The following is a 22464-nucleotide window of genomic DNA, read 5'->3' on the forward strand; positions in this document are numbered from 1 at the left end:
TAGCCAGGTTAAAGATGTTGAGGTTAGACAGGTTCAGGATGTTGGGGTTAGCCAGGTTCAGGATGTTGGGGTTAGCCAGGTTAAAGATGTTGGGGTTAGCCAGGTTAAAGATGTTGGGGTTAGCCAGGTTCAGGATGTTGGTGTTAGCCAGGTTCAGGATGTTAGGGTTAGCCAGGTTCAGTTTGTTAGGGTTAGCCAGGTTAAAGATGTTGGGGTTAGCCAGGTTAAAGATGTTGGGGTTAGCCAGGTTCAGGATGTTAGGGTTAGCCAGGTTAAAGATGTTAGGGTTAGAAAGGTTCAGGATGCAGGATTTAGCCAGGTTCAGGATGTTAGGGTTAGCCAGGTTAAGGATGTTAGGGTTAGCCAGGTTAACGATGTTGGGGTTAGCCAGGTTCAGGATGTTGGTGTTAGCCAAGTTAAAGATGTTGGGGTTAGCCAGGTTCAGGATGTTGGGGTTAGCCAGGTTCAGGATGCTGGGTTTAGCCAGGTTCAAGATGTTGGGGTTAGCCAGGTTCAAGATGTTGGGGTTAGCCAGGTTCAGGATGTTGGGGTTAGCCAGGTTCAGGATGTTAGGGTTAGCCAGGTTAAAGATGTTGGGGTTAGACAGGTTCAGGATGTTGGGGTTAGACAGGTTAAAGATGTTAGGGTTAGCCAGGTTAAAGATGTTGGGGTTAGACAGGTTCAGGATGTTGAGGTTAGACAGGTTCAGGATGTTGGGGTTAGCCAGGTTAAAGATGTTGGGGTTAGCCAGGTTAAAGATGTTGGGGTTAGCCAGGCTCAGGGTGTTAGGGTTAGCCAGGTTAAAGATGTTGGGGTTAGCCAGGTTAAAGATGTTGGGGTTAGCCAGGTTCAGGATGTTAGGGTTAGCCAGGTTAAAGATGTTGGGGTTAGCCAGGTTAAAGATGTTGGGGTTAGCCAGGTTCAGCATGTTGGGGTTTGCCAGGTTAAATATTTTGGGGTTAGCCAGGTTAAAGATGTTGGGGTTAGCCAGGTTAAAGATGTTGGGGTTAGCCAGGTTAAAGATGTTGGGTTTAGCCAGGTTAAAGATGTTGGGGTTAGCCAGGTTAAAGATGTTGGGGTTAGCCAGGTTCAGGATGTTAGGGTTAGCCAGGTTCAGGATGTTAGGGTTAGCCAGGTTAAAGATGTTAGGGTTAGCCAGGTTCAAGATGTTGGGGTTAGCCAGGTTCAGGATGTTAGGGTTAGCCAGGTTCAGGATGTTAGGGTTAGCCAGGTTCAGGATGTTAGGGTTAGCCAGGTTAAAGATGTTAGGGTTAGCCAGGTTAAAGATTTTGGGGTTAGCCAGGTTCAGGATGTTAGGGTTAGCCAGGTTCAGGATGTTAGGGTTAGCCAGGTTAAAGATGTTGGGGTTAGCCAGGTTAAAGATGTTGGGGTTAGCCAGGTTCAGGATGCTGGGTTTAGCCAGGTTCAAGATGTTGGGGTTAGCCACCCTCACGCTGAGCCCTGGATTGAGTTAGCCTGAGAAATCCCTGGATTGAGTTAGCCTGAGAAAGCCCTGGGTTGAGTAGCCTTTGAGAGCCCTGGGTTGAGTTAACCTGAGAGAGCCCTGGTTGGGTTAGCCTGAGAGAGCCCTGGGTTGAGTTAACCTGAGAGAGGCCTGGGTTGAGTTAACCTGAGAGAGGCCTGGGTTGAGTTAACCTGAGAGAGCCCTGGGTTGAGTTAACCTGAGAGAGCCCTGGGTTGAGTTAACCTGAGAGAGCCCTGGGTTGAGTTAACCTGAGAGAGCCCTGGGTTGAGTTAACCTGAGAGAGCCCTGGTTGGGTTAGCCTGAGAGAGCCCTCTCTCCTCCCTGTGAGTGGCTGCCAGCCCTGAGCTGCTGCTGCAGTAGGATTATGGAGGTGATTACTAATCCACACTTTGTTTTTCATGGGGTTAGGGTTCACTCACTCAGGCAGGGGGTAATGCCTACCACAGATAATACTGACTCTGTGTGGAACGCACCCCCAAAAAACAGAAAAATGTGTCCCAGTGTTTTTATATGTGGAATACTAGGGTGAAATAGTTGAATCTGCACTGTGTGCTGAAATGTTGCGTTACCATCAACCAGCAACTTGCCATACTTGTCACACCACCATCAGAACACAGTTATAATATGGTCTTCTCTCTCTCTCTGTCCTGTCAGATCTGGTGTTTGGGGAATGAGAGCAAATATCATATCAACCGTACGGTGGACGGCTCTACCTTCTCCTTGCTGATCTCCAGCCTGGCTCCAGGGATCCGTTACAGTGTGGAGGTCGCAGCCAGCACTGGGGCAGGCCAAGGGGTCAAGTCTGACGTCACCTTCTTCCAGATAGGTGAGTGGAGGAGAACTCTGTTCTGCAATTCTCTGCAGGAGTTCCAAGTAAGATTATTCTCCCTCAGGTGGAAGAGGAGGAAGAGGAGGGATATGTCCTTCTACTATGTGTTCTCACTTGTTAACTCCATACAGCGTGGATTCCAAGGCTTAATGCCTAATAACTTCCCCACCTTCTTTAACCGCAACGGCTGGAAAATAGTCAATGGACATTTTGTAGTATTGACTTCCCTTTAATCTCAGTCTGAAGAGCACACTAATCCACATTTTCAGTTGTCATATGAATATTAAAGGAGTATTATGACATCGTTCCATTCCTTCGTGCCCCTGCCTGCTCTCCTCTCTGTCTAGAACAGTGGTTAGATGTGTAATTGAAATGATTACCGTACCAATTATATCCACGTCAGCCCTCATATACAATCCTCGATGAGCATGACTGACAGTGACACTCATAATGTTAATCTATCTTAATCCCGTGTTTACCACTCTGTCAGTGTACAGCCTCAACGGTTTTCACCTGACTGACATTGTGATGAAACGTGACTTGAGATTCCTGCTTGGCAGCAGGGCAGTGCCTGTAGCTTGGCTGCCCCACCCTGCTGGGATCTGATCTGCTCTGCTCCGTTCTATTCTCCATTCAAGGAGGCAATGTTCTAGTGTTTAACAAGAGCAATAAACCAGGAACTCTGGCACAAGTGTGTGTTTTGAGATGGCATGTTTTTATTTAACCCTTTATTAACTTACCTGTCAAGATCACGATCCTGGAGGGTCTGGAAGATCCAATGTAGCACGTGTTTCTTCTTCTGACAGATCCCCTCTCTCTCCATATGTCATGTGGAGAGTCAAGACCAGATACAGTGCACGTGTAGTCTATGTATGTACAGTATAGTACTGTTGATACCTGGCACGTCAGTCATGCCTTTACGTCCTTACACAGGATGCATTATAGCTACATGGGATGAATGTAATTCAGTCTTCCCTCTTATAGCCCAGGCTATTCAAGATCCTACGTTTGAATCTGAGCTGCCACAAATCTGCTCACGGTAAAGGAGGAATAAATGATAACAACATGAAACAGCGGTGCAGAGTGCTTGGTAGAGGGACAGCTGTGTGTCTGTGTGTGTTAAAGTGGGCTGGGATGGGCATGGAGAAGCAGGAAGCTGTGACTGATACAATTTCTTTCACTTGAGGACTTCCATCGGCGCCTGTTGCGTGTAAAAACGCGCCCGCGGGACCAGCGCTTCAACCTAATGCATTTGTCACACTTTGGGCTTGTTTGTGTCATGGCACAGCAGCCCAGGCACCTGTAAAGTCCCTGAGGACTGTTTAGTCACATTGGTACTCTGCTTCCCTCCTCAGAGAAACAGGCATGAAATCCACATAGTAGTGGGGGAGGAGAGAAGAGAGAGAGATGGGTAGCAACACTGGAACTTTGGGAGACCCGTTTGCCTCTGACAGAGTGAGTCTGTAAAGAGAGAGAGGGAGAGGGAGGGAGAGAGATGGGTAGCAACACTGGAACTTTGGGAGACCCGTTTGCCTCTGACAGAGTGAGTCTGTAAAGAGAGAGAGGGAGAGGGAGGGAGAGAGATGGGTAGCAACACTGGAACTTTGGGAGACCCGTTTGCCTCTGACAGAGTGAGTCTGTAAAGAGAGAGAGGGAGAGAGATGGGTAGCAACACTGGAACTTTGGGAGACCCGTTTGCCTCTGACAGAGTGAGTCTGTAAAGAGAGAGAGGGAGAGAGATGGGTAGCAACACTGGAACTTTGGGAGACCCGTTTGCCTCTGACAGAGTGAGTCTGTAAATATTAAAGTGGTTGCATCATGAAACAAGAGAGAGAGAGAAAAAAGAGATGAAGAAAGTTAGAAACCAAGTTGAACATGAAGAAATTGCTTAGGGGAGACAAATGAGCACTCTTTCATGTGAGGCATGGGAGAGAAACACAGAGAGACTAGACAGATGATGAAAACAGGCGTTTGTTGTGTGATCACTTGTTCTGACGGTTCATTTTGACTAGTAGACAAGTAGCAACAGCTAACAGAAAGACATACCCAAGTTACACATTCAAGTGCTATAGTGTGTTAATGACTAGTACTGTGTTTATAGTAGTACTACTGTGACCTCATTCGGTGTAATAATAACTAATAGAATGTTGCTAGGTGTGTGATCATACTTCTTTAAGTCTTCCTGGGTGTGTGGAACATTTCAGGTAGTGTGCTTCCTGGTTCAACTCTGATACGAATAGATCATGTTTAAATCTCCTGGGTCGAGACCTTTTGTCTATTCATCTGCCATTGTTGACTGGGCTCAGTTCTGGGCTCAGTTCTGGGATCAGTTCTGAACGCCTTATATAATAGAGTGAGACCGCTCCATCACTACTGCTCCACAGCCCAGGCCCAGCCTTACACTCATCTGCAGAGATAAAAGAAGTATTTTGTGTGTCCGAAGAAAAGAGAACGTTCATATTTATGCCCTTCGCTGACTTCATTTAGGTTTCTCTACCCCCTCCTTCATATCTTTCCCCGTTTCAGGCTTTTCCACTCATTTTGAAGTTTCGCAGCGGTCGAAGGCACTGCATCTCAGTGCTAGAGGTGTCACTACAGAACCTGGTTTGATCCCAGGGTGTATCACAACCGGCTGTGATCGGGAGTCCCATAGGGCGGCGCACAATTGGCCTAGTGTCGTGAGGGTTTGGCCGGGGTAGGCCGTCATTATAAATAAGAATTTGCTCTTAACTGACTTGCCTAGTTAAATAAAGGTTAAATAAAAAAAATATATGATTATGTTAAGAATAACATGCCCTTTCTTTACTACTTCCCATTTCCTCCCTTCCTTTATCCTCCCTTGTTCTTTCCTGTGCACTTTCCGCCTCTGACACTTGACCTGCTCTCGCCCTCTGTCATTCCTGACCGTCTCCCTTCATTCCTCTTAATCCATTCTTTGCATCTTCACCATCTCTTACTGTCCCCTCTCTGCCTTTTTCTCCCCATTCCATCACTCTCTCTTTCCTCTTCCATCACTACCTCACCTTCTCACCCCTTTCCTCTCATCTCCTCACCCTGTACCCCTCTCCTCACCCTGTACCCCTCTCCTCACCCTTCTCGCCCCCTCTTTTTTCTCTTACCATTTCCTATTCCTGCCCTCTCTCCTCTCACCTCCTCACCCTCCACCCCTTTTTCACCCCCATCCCATCCTCTCTACCCCTCTCCTCTCTCTCTCCTCTCCCCTCTCCTCCCCTTTCCTCTCCTCTCCTCTCCACTCCACTCTTCTCTCCTCTCTCCTCTCACCTCTCACCTCTCTCCTCTCACCTCTCTCCTCTCACCTCCTCATCCTCCACCTCTATTTCACCCTTCTCAAATTCCATCCTCTCTCCCCCTCTCCTCTCTCCCCCGGTAGACTCATTGGGGCGTATGACGGAGGGTGTGTTGGAGCCAGAGAACACCCTGTCCCAGCAGATCAGTGAGGTGGTGAAGCAGCCAGCCTTCATAGCGGGGATAGGAGCGGCCTGTTGGATCATCCTCATGGTGTTCAGTATCTGGCTCTACCGACAGCGTAAGAAGAGGAGTGGCCTCAGCACGAACTACGCAGGCATCCGCAAGGGTCAGTACAACATGCCTCACCTAATGGCAGCACACTGGATTCACTTGCTCAAAGTGTCCTCAAGCACTGATCTAGGATCAGGTTAACAAACACCAAATTGAATAGTTAATAGGATGAAGAATAGAATAGCTGGTCTTGTATCAGTGATTAAGGGGCATTGTGTGATTCCTACTACTACTCCATCCATGTAGGGACTCTCATCTGAGCTCTCAATTGCAGCCCTCCATCCCATCCGTCTCCCCAGCAATCCCTCCGTCTCCTCAACAATCCATCCATCCCCTCCTTCCCCTCCGTCTCCCCAGCAATCCCTCCGTCCCCCCAGCAATCGCTCCGTCCCTCCCAGCAATCCATCCATCCCCTCCGTCCCCTCCATCTCCCCAGTAATCGCTCCGTCCCGCCCGCAATCCCTCATCCCCTCCGTCCCCTCCATCCTCCCAGCAATCCCCCAGTCCCCTCCATCCCCTCAGGAATCCCTCCTCTCATATGAAAGTCTTGCATCATACTGTGCCATTTGAGTTGAGGTGAGGTCTACCATCTGAAAATAGTCCCTAGTACTTTGAGAAAGTTAAAAGCCCTTGAACATCTGCAGCTGAAAAATGGATCTGTCTCCTGCATAATGTCTTTCTATTCTGTTTTATATTTCTCTCTCTCTGATCCTGCCAGAGTGTTTTTGTGTGTGTAGTTCTTCTTTTGAAGTGCATCTTCCGGTCCCACCAGTTTCTGTTAGCAGTTCCCATCGGAATGTGTCTGGAAAGTGAGAACAACTTGCTACGACGAGCATAAATCAAGGAGAAACTAAAAAATGTTAAGCTTGAAGTATACTTTTATAATAGTTTTCAGTGAAAGCCTTTGATGCAAATGACTGTTAGAGTTTGAAACATTGTGTCATACTGTTGCAAGAGATTCTTTACCATACCACTGTGTTTTTCATTCTCTATCCACGGGTTTAGTACTCAGTATCAGATGCTCTGTGCTCTACAGGAGAGGACACTGCTTACCTCACCTGCAGTGGGTTTACCTGTTCCCATGTGACAGGGTTCAGTACATGCCAAACCTCTGCCCACAATAGTTTAAGGATATTAAGGAGTGTTGTCAGGCTCTCATTTCTCTGCTGCCTGGTTTAATATGTGGCTGGTTGCAGGCGATGCAGCTGCTGCCTGTCCGCCTTCCCCATACCCTCCCCAAACCGACCTCCTTCTGCTGGGCTCAGGTACACTGCTGCCTGCCAGGGTCAGTTGAGGTACACCATTCAACCTAGAGACACGGACAATATACTGGTTTAAGTCTGAATCGACCTCTGTCATACTGATACTGATATATTGAGAGTCATGGAAACCTGGATTAATCTAGAAACCCTGTCCTTGCTTTGGAAAACCTTTGTTTCTGGCCTTGGTGGTTTATACCTCGGAGCTCTATCATGGTTGAACATTAATATGGGTTTATAGTGAACATACTGGAGTTTGGTATCTCTACAGACTTACATAACTTACAGCAGAGGCCTTGATTTGCATAAGGAATAAGGTCTCTGTGTATATGTTGGATGCTGACTGCATTGTGTGCTACAGTAGTGTGATTAAGTTCTGGTCTGTGTTGCTATGGTGAGACAGATGACAAGGTCCCAGGGTTGGTCATCTTCATGGGAAAGGATTGTGTGGTATGTTAAAAATAAATCAGTGCCCACATGTTATGCCCACATACAAGGCTTTTAATACTAGAACAGCCTGGCCTCATGGGACCTCAGTTTGAGCCAATGAGCAGTCATTTTGACTGCAACGTTCTAACAGTGTAATACATATATTCAATATATGCTTTCGCAAAAATAATATTTTGGTGGTTAGAATTAGAATATAATTAAAACAATAGCATTTTCATTAGTTTATGTTACTGTAGACTATCTGCTGCCGGGGACTCAGGTGTAAAGTCACTGAAATCAAAGGGCAGTCAGAGCAGAACTTGTAGCCACACAGTAGGACCTCTGAAGACTTTGTGAGTACAGTATACTGCTGTGCCTGGAGAAAGAGAGGGCTACTGTAGAGGCTGAGATTGGGAGAGAGAGAGAGGGGCTACTGTAGAGGCTGAGGTTGGGAGAGAGAGGGGGGCTACTGTAGAGGCTGAGGTTGGGAGAGAGAGAGAGGGGCTACTGTAGAGGCTGAGGTTGGGAGAGAGAGAGGGGCTACTGTAGAGGCTGAGGTTGGGAGAGAGAGAGGGGCTACTGTAGAGGCTGAGGTTGGAGAGAGAGAGGGGCTACTGTAGAGGCTGAGGTTGGTAGAGTGAGAGACTGCTGTAGAGGCTGAGGTTGGTAGAGAGAGAGGCTACTGTAGAGGCTGAGGTTGGTAGAGAAAGAGAGAGGCTGCTGTAGAGGCTGAGGTTGGTAGAGAAAGAGAGAGGCTGCTGTAGAGGTTGAGGTTGGTAGAGAGAGAGGGGCTACTGTAGAGGCTGAGGTTGGTAGAGAAAGAGAGAGGCTGCTGTAGAAGCTGAGGTTGGTAAAGAGAGAGGCTGCTGTAGAGGCTGAGGTTGGTAGAGAGAGAGGCTGCTGTAGAGGCTGAGGTTGGTAGAGAGAGAGGCTGCTGTAGAGGCTGAGGTTGGTAGAGAGAGGATACTGTAGAGGCTGAGGTTGGTAGAGAGAGAGGCTGCTGTAGAGGCTGAGTTTGGTAGAGAAAGAGAGAGGCTGCTGTAGAGGCTGAGGTTGGTAGAGAGAGAGGCTGCTGTAGAGGCTGAGGTTGGTAGAGAGAGAGAGTCTGCTATAGAGGCTGAGGTTGGCTCCACACACCTTTAAGGAGCCCTTCCTTTTCTTCCAGAGGCGCCGAGCAGTGCATCAGTGTTTCCTCACATTAACTCTGTAACTCTCTGAGCTCATGTGGGCACAGCAGGCAAATATGTCTTTCTCTCTCTCTCTCAACCCCCTCTTTTTGCTCTTTAAAACCACAAGAGTCTTTGTTGGAACTGGTAACCAAGAATGTTTTGAGAAGAGAAGAAGAGTATAATTGCAACCACATGAAGCGCGTGTGTGTGCGTGCGCGAGCGCATGCGCCTGTTCTTGGGTGTGTGCGTGGGTCTGTGTGACATTAGTACCACCGCCAAGATGTCTCATCCAGCCAGTGAATAAGCTGTCTGTGATGGTCTCTTGTCACTGTGGTTATTTGATTGATCTCAATCATGTTAATACGAGCACCTCGCATGCCAAGTGTCAATCTCTCTCCTCTTCAAAGCCGAAACGCAAACAGATAAAACATTCCAAATGGACCAATCTATTTGGCTACTCTGAGCTTCAAGGGGAAAAGAGCAGGAATCCAAACAAGAGGAAATAATTGTGGCATTAAAGGGACATTTGAAAGGTTGTGTTAACATAAATAAACGGAGATGAAGAGGTGAGGACAGCTGTACATCAGTGATAGTTACTGTGCCTTCAGAAAGTAGTCATGCCCCTTCATACATATTCCACATCTTGTTATGTTACAGCCTGAATTCAAAATTGATAAAAACATTTCTCACCCATCTACACACAAAACCCCATAATGACAAAGTGAAAAAATGTTTTTAGACATTTTAGCAAATTTGTTGAAAATAAAATGCAGAAATATCTAATTACAAAAGTAAGTATTCACACCCCTGACTCAATACTTTGTAGAGGCACCTTTGGCAGTGATTACAGCTGTGAGTCTTTCTGGGTAAGTTTCTAAGAGCTTTACACACAAGGATTGTGCAATATTTGCCCATTATTCTTTTAACAATTATTCAAGCTCTGTCAAATTGATTGTTGATCATTGCTAGACAACCAGTAGATTTAAGGCAAAACTGTAACTCGGTCACTCAGGAACATTCACTGTCTTCTTGGTAAGAAACTCCAGTGTAGATTTGGCCTTATGTTTTAGGTTTGTAACGTTCTTCGTCGGGCGAAAGAGAGGAGGACCAAAATGCAGCGTGATGATTATCCATTTTAATAGAATACTTAACAACGAACAAAAACAATAAACCGACAAAATGAACGAAGACGAAACAGTCCCGTAACGTGAACACAAACACAGGAACAGGAACAATCACCCACAACCCACAAAGACAAAACAGGCTACCTAAATATGGCTCCCAATCAGAGACAACGACTAACACCTGCCTCTGATTGAGAACCATATCAGGCCAAACATATAGAAACAGACAAACTAGACATACAACATAGAATGCCCACTCATATCACACCCTGACCAAACAAAACATAGAAACATACAACTCAAACTATGGTCAGGGCGTGACAAGGTTTTTGTCCACTGAAAGGTGAATTCACCTCACAGTGTCTGGTGGAAAGCAGATTGAACCAGAATTTCCTCTAGGATTTTGCCTGTGCTTATCTCCAATTCATTTATTTTTTATCCTGAACAACTCCCCAGTCCTCCACGATTACAAGCATACCCATAACATGATGCAGCGACCACTATGCTTAAACATATGTGGAGAGTGGTACTCAGTAATGTGTTGTGTTGGATTTGCCCCAAATGTAACACTTTGTATTCAGGACAAAAAAGTGAATTGTTTTTTCATTTTTTTTTGCAGTATTACTATAGTGCCTTGTTGCTAACAAGATGCCAGTTTTGGAATATTTTTCTATAGAGGCTTCCTTCTTTTCACTCTGTCAATCAGGTTAGTATTGTGGAAAGGGAAAGGGAAAAAGGGATACCTAGTCAGTTGTACAACTGAATGCATTCAACTGAAATGTGTCTTCCACATTTAACCCAAGGTTGGGAACACTGCCTTGCTTAGGGTGGTAACTAAAATGTTGTTGCCCCATCCTCATTTTGCTCCTATCACAGCCATTCAACTCTGTAATTGTTTTAAAGTCACCATTGGCCTCGTGGTGAAATCCCTGAGCGGTTTCCTTCCTCTCCGGCAACTGAGTTAGGAAGGATGCCTTTAACTTTGTAGTGACTGGTGTGTTGATACACCATCAAAAGTATAATTAATAACTTCACCATGCTCAAAGGGATATTCAATTATTCTGGGGTGAATTGAAATTGACAACAACAAAAACAACAACTAACACGTACTTAATAAAAATGAATGAAATGTTTAAAATATATAAATAATAATAATTATCCAACCTAATACATTTTATAAGAGGATAAACAAAGATAGAGAAAATTGAGTGATTGAACTAATTTGAAGTCGGGTTTTAATCTCCTTGCAATCTCCTCCTTTCTTGTTTGAAGAAAGAAAGGTACACTTCTATATAAGTATTAAGCAGCTTGTTGTGATATGAGGTGTAATGGATCATGATGAACGGATATCAAAACCGTTGGGCAAAATTACGTTCAATGATGAGAAAACCCATTCCCACAAATGTTTCATGTTTAATATTTGCTGCCAGTTACTGCTGATGGATGGAGCACCGTGCTCAACGATGCCTGCCAAAATGGGTTAAACTGGCCAATGATCAGATACATATATACATTCAAATACTCAGATCTAATTCTGTACTAGTCAGGATTTGAAACATCGTAGTGGTGTTAGAAGCTTTAGAGAGGGGAAATAAACACCAAAAGAGAAGGTAACTAATTCTGCACTAAACAGGACTTGAATCACCAAAATAGTGTTTTCAACCTTTTCCGGTAGTGCTCTCAGTCCCTGGCAAGGTGTTGCACAACACGTGTTACAACACACCATGTAATGTTTCAAAACATCTCAGGATGATGTGTTTCAATACTCCAGCAAAGTTAAGGTTTGTCTCCTTTGCGTTAGTTTTGATGTTACAAACACAATGAAGAGAACCCTGTTGTGTGTATCTCATTGGATTCAAGAGGAATATACATGTTGCTATTTTATGTTATATTAATTGGGTTTTTCTCTCTCTTTCCTCTTTCTTGGGCCTCTGCTTCAACCTACAGTGCCATCCTTTACCTTCACTCCTACAGGTAAGCACTCCTGATAACTCTTCGCTTCATTTCATAGCACCTTCTCTATGAAATCTCATAACAGTCCGCCTTTCAATGCAAGACTGCACTCACTGAGTCACACAGGGATGGCCTGAACAGCTCGAGCAGTCATTCTGCTCAGTCAGTCGGAAGACACACTCTTTAGTTAAAAATACTAAGCCACAAGAAAGGGAGCAGTGTGGTGTGAGGTTTAAAGAACTATAACAGAGATGTTTTACCAACTGGTGCAGGCAGTGCGTTCAGAGGTAAGCACTTAAAGAGGAGCGAGCCGTGCCATCCATGCTACTAAGAAACTGTTAAAACTGGCGGGGACTTGATCAAAGGGCTGCTGCTGCCCGCCTCTCTGCCTCTGATGGCATTTAGGATGATGACACATCTCCAGTCACATGGACCGATTAGACAGAGCTGTGGACAGGGAGAAAGGAGCGACTGAGGGTAGATGTGAACTGGACTGACACGGACATAACAGAGCACTCTCTCTCTCTTTCTGTGTTTCTCTCTCTCTTTCTGTTTCTCTCTCTCTCTCTCTCTCTCTCTCTCTCTCTCTCTCTCTCTCTTTCTCTAGTCTCTCTCGCTCTCTCTCTCTTTCTATCTCTCTTCTCACTCTCTCTCTCTCTCTCTCTCTCTCTTTCTGTCTATCTGTCTCTTCTCTCTCTCTCTCTCTCTCTCTCTCTCTCTCTCTCTCTCTCTCTCTCTCTCTCTCTCTCTCTCTCTCTCTCTCTCTCTCTCTCTTTCTGTGTGTTTATCTCTCTCTTTCTCTAGTCTCTCTCGCTCTCTCTCTCTTTCTATCTCTCTTCTCACTCTCTCATTCCCTCTCTCTCTCTGTCTATCTCTCCCTCTCTCCCCCCTCTCTCCTGCCGAGATGTGTGTGTAGTTGGCTCTTGTGTCACAACACCTGTGCTCATCCTTGTAAATCAGAGAGAGAGCAAAAGAGAGTGAGAGAGAGAAGAATAGAGAAAAGAAGAGAGAGAAGAAGAGAGAGAGGGGAGTTATGTGAGGCTTGTGGTTATGGTGACTAATCCCATCTGTGCAGAGCAGAGGCTGTATCTAAACTGTGCGAGTTGTTTTTCTCCTCCTCGTCAGCTTTGGGCCCTAGGATCACGTCTAATAGTTTGAGTGTTTCAGTCCTCTGTTCTGAACTGCTGGAACTCTTTCAGGTGAAACCTATTCAGTCAGCTGGTTAGTTTTGGGCCAGTTCCTTAATGCTTGAGGTTAGAGTTTCTGCTTGTTGAGGTTTACAATCCTAGAAGCTGCCATGACGCTGAAGGTAAAGGCAGGATGTTGTCAGTGCTAATCTTCCACTAGATGCTGATTTGAGAGGCACTACATGGTTTTCGTTGTGGAATTCCTGAATGCTCTGAATGCCCTATATACAGATGCCAAATGTAGACTTTCTCTCTCTCAACAGGAGAGGGGGAGAGCGAGAGAGAGAGTGAGAGACTTTTGACTTTTTGTCTTTCTTTAATGAAACATTCTAATTTCATTAAAACCTCACCTCCCCCTTAAAATAAAACACTGAAATATATCCTGTACTGCATACATGTACCATACTCACCTTTCCCTGTACCACACGATACAAAAACACCCCACACATCACAATAACCAAAAAACCTCACCACTTCTACAAACGTATTTCCAAAACATTTTCCCCAGCTGTACAGACAGCCCCCCAACACACCATACAGTGGGGCAAAAAAGTATTTAGTCAGCCTCCAATTGTGCAAGTTCTCCCACTTAAAAAGATGAGAGAGGCCTGCAATTTTCATCATAGGTACACTTCAACTATGACAGACAAAATGAGAAAAAGAATTCCAGAAAATCACATTGTAGGATTTTTTATGAATTTATTTGCAAATTATGGTGGAAAATAAGTATTTGGTCAATAACAAAAGTTTATCTCAATACTTTGTTATATACCCTTTGTTGGCAATGACAGAGGTCAAACGTTTTCTGTAAGTCTTCACAAGGTTTTCACACACTGTTGCTGGTATTTTGGCCCATTCCTCCATGCAGATCTCCTCTAGAGCAGTGATATTTTGGGGCTGTTGCTGGGCAACACGGACTTTCAACTCCCTCCAAAGATTTTCTATGGGGTTGAGATCTGGAGACTGGCTAGGCCACTCCAGGACCTTGAAATGCTTCTTACGAAGCCACTCCTTCGTTGCCCGGGTGGTGTGTTTGGGATCATTGTTATGCTGAAAGACCCAGCCACGTTTCATCTTCAATGCCCTTGCTGATGGAAGGAGGTATATAACTGCCCCGATAGAGGGCATCCTTGTCTAATGCACCGCCTCACCGAGACTGGACTACTGAGCCCCCCTCCCAACTTGACCATACATGACGCCCCAGCATACAACATCTTCACAAAGTCAAAAACCTTTCCCAAAACCCAAAACCAGACATCACATTAAACAGATACTCATGGTCCACTCTAATAAAAGCCTTCTCTTGATCTAAAGTGACCAGTCCAAAGTGCACATTAGAACCTCTCGACAAGTTCAACATGTTCCTGATTAAGAACAAGTTGGCTTCACCGCTCTGTCTTTCCAAACCAAAGAAGAAGGACCTGGGAGCTTCCATCTCCTTGAGTATGGAGAACCTAGCTCTTACAAGTGCTCCCTTTGCTTTAACCTGGAAAAAGCTGCCTAGGTCCCTACGTAATTCAGCTAAATTAGCCTGGAGGCCTACATTGCCTTGCCCCACCATCTCTACCTCCACCTCACTGATACTACGCTCGAGTTCCCCCAATACTCTCCTAGCCTCTGAGGATGAGAGAGCTGTATACTGTTGACAGAAAAGCCGAATTTGGACTTTCCCCACATCCCACCATTGACTCAGAGACTCATACTCCTCTCTTCACTGCCCCCACCTTTCCCAAAATGTCTGGAAACCTGAGCACAAAGTGTTATCTTGTAAGAGCTTTACATTAAACTTCCAATAGGATGCCTGCCGAGGCCCTGGTGAAATTGACAGCCGAGCCATGGTTATGTGAGGATCTGAAAACCCCACCGAGAGAATGGTACCGAACAACAGCCTATTGCTCTGATTCCTGGACACGTAAAAATGTATACTGTCTTGTGTTGGGATGTTTAGTTCTCCAAACATCCACCAGGCTGAACTGATTAATGATGTCCCTTAACACTCCCACTGACCCTGAATGAGGCTCTTCCCCATTTCTGTCTTTCGTAAAATCCATTGTACAGTTCCAGTCCTCGCCGACCACCAGCGTCTCCTCAGGCGCTACCTGTGAGAGTTCCTGTCTAAGATAGATAGAACCCCTCTCTCTACCTGTGTTAGGTGCATACACATTTATAAAGACAAAACCCATGTTGTTAACCTCTCTGGTACAAGTGGGACGCTAGCGTCCCAGCTCGACAACAGCCAGTGGAATTGCAGGGCGCCAAATTCAAAACAGAAATCCCATAATTAAAATTCCTCAAACATACAAGTATTATCCACAATTTTAAAGATAAACTTCTTGTAAATCCAACCACAGTGTCTGATTTCAAAAAGGCTTTACTGCGAAAGCACACCATGCGATTATGTTAGGTCAGCACCTTGTCACAGAAAACCATACAGACATTTTTCCAACCAAAGAGAGGAGTCACAAAAAGCAGAAATAGAGATAAAATTAATCACTAACCTTTGATGATCTTCATCAGATGGCACTCATAGGACTTTATGTTACACAATACATGTATGTTTTGTTCTATAAAGTTCATATTTATATCCAAAAATCTCAGTTTACATTGGCGCGTTATGGTCAGAAATGCATTGTCTCAAACAAACATCCGATGAAAGTGCAGAGAGCCACATCAAATTACAGAAATACTCATCATAAACAAAAAGATAAAGTAAAAAGATAAACTTCTCCTTAATGCAACCGCTGTGTCAGATTTCAAAAAGGCTTTACGGAGAAAGCACACTTTGCGATTATGTTAGGTCAGCACCTAGCCACAGAAACCCATACAGCCATTTTCCAGCCAAGTTGAGTGTCACAAAAATCAGAAATAGCATGAAAATTAATCACTTACCTTTGATGATATTCATCTGGTGGCACTCCCAGGTCTCCATGTTAGACAATAAATGTTTGTTTTATTCGATAATGTCCCTCTTTATGACCAAATACCTCCTTTTTGTTTGCGCGTTTTTTGACTAAAAGTTTTAAAGTACAATAAAAGTTAGTAAAAACATGCCAAACGATGTTTAAAATCAATCCTCCGGTTGTTTTTGTCATAAATAATCAATAATATTTAAACCGGACAAAAGCTTCGTCAATAGGAAAGGAGAAACAAGAAAGGCGCGTTCCCGATCAGGCGCATGGCTGATGAATGGAAATTTCCACTGGCCACTGATTGAAAGTGCTGTATCTCCCTAATTTTTCAGAGTAAACGCCTGAAACAATGCCTAAAGACTGGCCACATGTAGAGGAAGCCACAGAGCTCATGCACTGGGTCCTAAGTCTTTGTATGGTGGATAGGCTTTCAATGGAAAAACAGCCTTTCAAAATAAGAGTACTTCCTGGTTAGATTTTCCTCGGGTTTTTGCCTGCCATATCAGTTTTGTTATACTCACATACATTATTTTAACAGTTTAGGAAACTTTAGAGTGTTTTCTATCCAAATCTACTAATTATATGCAAATCCTATATTCTGGGCCTGAGTAGCAGGCAGTTTAATTTGGGCACGCTTTTCATCCAAAATTCCAATTGCTGCCCCCTACCCTAGTGAAGTTAATTTCTGCTTTTACAACAAGCAGCCTACACACCTCCTTTGAGGAGCACATTTTTACAGACAGACCCGGTACAAAAAGGGTCTGTCTGTAATGCCACCCCAGCACTAGAATTTGTCCCATGGCTCAACACACTTGCCCCTTTCCACCAGAGCCCCCAATCGACTTCATTCACCACATCACTATGTGTCTCCTGCAGAAACAAAACCTGTACTTTTTTTTTGTTTTACATATTCACCCAACAGACTCCTCTTTCCCACATCTCTGACACCATTTATATTGAGTGAGCCTACCCAAAGAGTCTCCATAAAAAGTGGGAGAAAAGCCAGCAGAGAAAGAGACCAATAGCAAAGCTCAAAATGCCACAGTGCCAGAAAGAAACTATTCATCTAAACAGCGTCTGAGGGTTGACCCTTACTCACTGTTGTGACCCACTTCTTCAACCTAAACCGTTTCCTGGGTGAGAGGACACCATGCCTCACTTTAAAATGCACATTTAGTTGTTGCTCATTGTTATTCACTAACATGAACACTTGCCTCCGGAATGAAACAACGTGCTTAACGGCATCTGCCTGAAAACCTGCTGACAGAACACGGAAACCGCTAGCAAACTTACCAAAACGACTCAGCTCTTTCCTGATTTGATCATCCGTAAGAAACGGAGGCAAATTTGCAACTACCACCCTTGTCAAAGAGGTAGATTGAGGCGAAATTGGCACCAACACAACCCTTACAAACATTCCACTAGCAATTAGCCTACCAACCCAATGTCTTTTCATGAACACAATGTAAGCTTTGTTCATTCTAGAAGCAGAATGTATAAATTCAGCTCCAACCTGTTCACCGACCGCGAGCAGAACCTCCTCCACTTTAACTCCGTTCTCAGGAACATACCTGAATCCATCCCGTATCGACAGCGTCTCCTCCGCGCTAGGCTGAGAAGCCATCGCGCACACCACACCTTCCAAACTCCAGGCAACTAACTCTGTCCTCTTCCACCCTAATTTTGAAAAAATCTGTGGATACCGCTTAAACAAATAGTGCATTAACCCTCCACCATAGATTTTTTTTTTTTTTTTAAAGACCAAGACAGAATCCAGAAAAAAGTTAGGACAGAGCTCTCCACACCAAACACTCAAACTCCAAAAAACTCCCAGCATGCACTGCGAGAGAGAGAGAGAGAGAGAGACTGTGAGGAAGGTTACTTACCGAGCACAGTGAGCTCAGCGATCTCACTCTCCCTCTCTCCCACCATATTGGTCCCAACACACACATACTTCCCAGCGTCGCTTTTTCTGGCATTGGTTATCATCAGCTTTCCTCCCCGGATCTGAGGAACGAGAGAAAGGTTCGACCAGAACTGCACGCCTAACATTGCAAAGCATCTCTCAGTATAAAAGCGTTGTATTTCCTCACCATTGAAGTTATGAGTCTTTGCAAAACCATGACCAAAGATATTCAGAGTTTTAAAAAACTCCATCTGTCATGTTTTGATGGGAGTATAAATTCACAAATTAATCTTAGTGAGCCATGTACTGTATGTCCTGAGGTCCCAGAGATAGAAAGCCAAAGTACTGTACTACTGTACTCAGCCAGCCAGCCAGCCCAAAAACCCTCCCACCCCTTCCTCAGAGAAGAGATTGTAATTAAAGTTTGAGTTTATCTCTCCTTCACACCGGCCGCTTAAAGCTCCTTGAAAGAGTCCAACTTCCACCGCGCTGCGCTTCAAAGACACGCCAGCCATGGCAGGAGACCAAAGCACTGTGCAGCCCCCTAAGCCTCTCACACACACACACACACACACACACACACACACACACACACACACACACACACACACACACACACACACACACACACACACACACACACACACACACACACACACACACACACACACACAGTGACTCAGTCTCCACCGATCTACACACAGGGTGTAGTACACACACACATACATGTGTAAACATACACGCACACTATCAAAAAGGTCACACACCACACACATACAAACACAGGCTTACAGGAGAGCCAAACACACTCCACAGTCCATGTTATTGTGTTTTGATAAGCCTGTTACTCTGATGACGATTGTGATTATGGTGTTCATGTCTGTACCTTTTCTCTGTCTCTCTGTTCTCAGTGGCGTACCAGAGAGGGGGAGAGGCTGTCAGCAGTGCTGGAAGGTAAGAATACATGTCTACTATGAGAGGGGGTGTTGTCTACATGTATATTTGTCTCTTCTGTACGAATATGAAACATCAAATAAAATAACATAATATATGGATCACAGTATCATATTCCAAGAGACAGATGGACATTTGGTGAGGAGTGGGTACCGTACATGGTAGAATGTGAGGGAAGGTGTACCTTCCTCTGAAGGACACTAGGGGGAGGGCTTTTACTTCATAAAGCTTACAGCAGAGGTGGAGAGGGGAAGTGAGGGGAGGAGAAGGGAGTAGAGGAGAGGGGAGGGAGAGGAAGAAGGAAATAGGAAGGAGAGGAAATGGGAGGGGAGGAAGAGAGAGAGAGAGAGAGAGAGAGAGAGAGAGAGAGAGAGAGAGAGAGAGAGAGTGAGAGAGAGAGAGAGAGAGAGAGAGAGAGAGAGAGAGAGAGAGAGAGAGAGAGAGAGAGAGAGAGAGAGAGAGAGAGAAAAGAGGGGAGGGAGAAGACCAGAGGGGAGAGGAGAGGGAGGGGGTAGAAAAGAAGGGAGGAGAGCAGAGCGGAGAAGAGGGGAGGGAGAGGAGAAGATGGGATGGGAGCGGAGGAGACGGGAAGGAGGTGCAGAAAGTACTTTGATACCAGCAGGAACAAATGATTATCTCATCTGCCCAAACCCCTATTCTCCTCATCCCACAGAGAAGAGCACCATGTCTGGCCACAAGGCTGTGCCATAGCATCATCTATAACATACACAGAGATGGCGATAGTTGAGTTTGCACACACCCTACTCTTTAGAATGGAGGGCCCTATGTAAATAGATGGGAGGAATGATACAGGAGAGGGTGTGACAGTGACCAGTAGCCTATGTGTTGTTTTCCAGACTACCTACTAGTCACGCGTACCGAGACACTCATACATTCACTGATGTTATAGTCTCCTCAATCATCTAGAACCCACGTTGTTGGCAGTGTATCTATAGACTTGTTTGAATTAAAGCAGTGTTTTGGTATTGTTCCCTCTTTGTGCTAAAGGTTTCTCTATGGTTGCCTATTGTTCCATAGTCGTTATGTGTCTATCTATACAATCATGTTATTACCCTGCTCTGTGATTGAGTCAGGTCTACAGCCTGAACATGGGAGCTCTGCTCAAAGACAATGTCCATTCTCTACATATCTCCACTGGACCACTCACGTGATTGAGGAGCCATTTCCAGATTGTATTTGTCTCTCCAAGACAAATGTGTTCACTACTCAAAATGAATGTGGAGACTGTAAGCGGAGACTAAGTCAGCTGAATAAGAAACGGGGAAAAAAACTCAGTACAATGCGAATGTCTGACAGGTTGGATTGTTCCAGTGGTAGTGATGGGAGAGAAATAACAGTTAAAGGCTTTTGGGATGTTGTGCTAGTATAGCCTTTGGGCTCTAATAAATCACCCCATTTGATGAGAATTATAAGGCTATTTAGTCTGGCTGCTTCAAATGTAAAATGTTGACTGGTCGATTGTTTGATTGTTTGATCGTTAGGCTGTTGGTCTACCGAGATTGTTTTAGTTGAGCAGTAACATATATATATATATTTACACTTCCAGTCAAAAGTTTTAGAACACCTACTCATTCAAAGGTTTTGTTATTTTTACTATATTCTACATGTAGAATAATAGTGAAGACATCAAAACTATGAAATAACACATATGGAACCATGAAGTAACCAAAAAAGTGTTAAACACATCACAATATATTTTATATTTGAGATTCTTCAAAGTAGCCACCCTTTGCCTTGATGACAGCTTTGCACAATCTTGGCATTCTCTACACCAGCTTCACCTGGAATTCTTTTCCAACAGTCTTGAAGGAGTTCCCACGTATGCTGAACACTTGTTGGCTGCTTTTCATTCACTCTGCGGTCTGACTCATCCCAAACCATCTCAATTTGTTTGAGGTTGGGGGATTGTGGAGGCCAGGTCATCTGATGCAGCATTCCATCACTCTCCTTCTTGGTAAAATAGCCCGTACACAGCCTGGAGGTGTGCTGGGTCATTGTCCTGTTGAAAAACAAATTATAGTCCCACTAAGCCCAAACCAGATGGGATGGTGTATCACTGCAGAATGCTGTGGTAAACATGCTGGTTAAGTGTGCCTGAATTCTAAATAAATCATTGACAGTGTCACCAGCAAAGCACCATAACACCTCCTCCTCCATGCTTCACGGTGGGGTATACACATGCGGAAATCATCCGTTCACCCACACCGGGTCTCACAAAGACACAGCGGTTGGAACCAAAAATCTCCAATTTGGACTCCAGACCAAAGGACAGATTTCCACTGGTCTAATGTCCATTGCTTGTGTTTCTTGGCCCAAGCAAGTCTCTTCTTATTATTGGTGTCTTTTAGTAGTGTTTATCTGCAGGAATGTGACCATGACGGCACACCTGTTATTTGAAATGCATTCCATATGACTACCTCATGAAGCTGGTTGAGAGAATGCTAAGAGTGTGCAAAGCTGTCATCAAGGCAAAGGGTGGCTACTTTGAAGAATCTCAAATATAAAATATATGTTGATTCGTTTAACACTTTTTTGGTTATTACATGATTCCATATGTGTTATTTCATAGTTTTGATTTCTTCACTATTATTCTACAACATAGAAAATAGTAAAAATAAAGAAAAATCCTTTTGACCGGTAGTGTATATATATTTGTGCCCATCTCAGTGAACTAATCCATTGTGGAGGCCTAGAATAATTTATGCTTGATCTGAAAATGTGGTCAAAGGCTCCTTATGGAGGGTGTGACACAATTGTGGAGCCTCCAGAGGCATGCAGAGGCCAAATCCAGCTCTGTACCGTGTCGCCATGCGCCTCCAAAGTTGTGTAACAATGCGGAGGGCTCTGTATAGCTCCGCATTGAAAAGATAGGTTGACTGTAGGTGGTGGCGTTACATCCTGTATAAACACAAACTCACTTCCTTGACAACAGCACTGCACTGCTCCGCGAAGCGTGTGAAGTATGAATGCCCTGACTTCTGCTGAGGCCATATCACCATAAATGCTGCATCACCAATGCAGACGTGGGATTGACCATGTGCCCAGATGCACAATGCACTTCTCTCTCCAGAATGTGCTCTCTCCCGCCAATTTGTGCACATTCATTGTTTTCATAACTTCATTGTGTGAATTGTTTGCATTAATTGTAAGTGTCTATCAACTCTCCATTACATACATCCCCAGTAGTACATTTACTGTTAATTTCTCTAATTTCTAATTTACATTGTTTGTTACTTTGATTACGGTTGTTTCTTTTAATGCGTTCAATATTATTATTCCAGTCTTCCTGTTCTCATTGTCTGAGTGGACACATTGTTTGCAGAGTGCACAACCTATGCTACACTTGTGAGAAAAAAGTTGTGGTTTATTTATTTCCGTATCCAAGTTCTGTCAATTTAGTCATTGTCTTTTGTTTGGAGAACTCCTGTCAATGTTGAGTACGGTCATGCACGTGTAGAAGTAGGCCTATAGGTTACCAGCCTGATTATATATAGAAGTAGGCCTATAGGTTACCAGCCTGATTATATATAGAAGTAGGCCTATAGGTTACCAGGCTGATTATATATAGAAGTAGGCCTATAGGTTACCAGCCTGATTATATATAGAAGTAGGCCGATAGGTTACCAGGCTGATTATACATAGAAGTAGGCCTATAGGTTACCAGGCCTGATTATACATAGAAGTAGGCCTATAGGTTA

The 22464-nt window shown here is 44.5% G+C and overlaps 1 protein-coding gene across 1 annotated transcript in view; it reads left to right on the plus strand.

Annotated features, from left to right (window-relative positions):
• LOC120028485 (roundabout homolog 1-like) overlaps nt 1-22464 on the plus strand; it is a 335749-nt gene that overhangs the window by 284182 nt on the left and 29103 nt on the right. The window contains exons 16-19 of the mRNA XM_038973689.1: nt 2141-2312; nt 5707-5910; nt 11784-11810; nt 18703-18745. Coding sequence (XP_038829617.1) covers nt 2141-2312; nt 5707-5910; nt 11784-11810; nt 18703-18745 — 446 coding nt within the window. The remainder of the gene's footprint in view (nt 1-2140; nt 2313-5706; nt 5911-11783; nt 11811-18702; nt 18746-22464) is intronic.

The sequence above is a fragment of the Salvelinus namaycush genome, chromosome 34 (genome assembly GCF_016432855.1).
Source record: "Salvelinus namaycush isolate Seneca chromosome 34, SaNama_1.0, whole genome shotgun sequence".
NCBI lineage: Eukaryota > Metazoa > Chordata > Actinopteri > Salmoniformes > Salmonidae > Salvelinus > Salvelinus namaycush.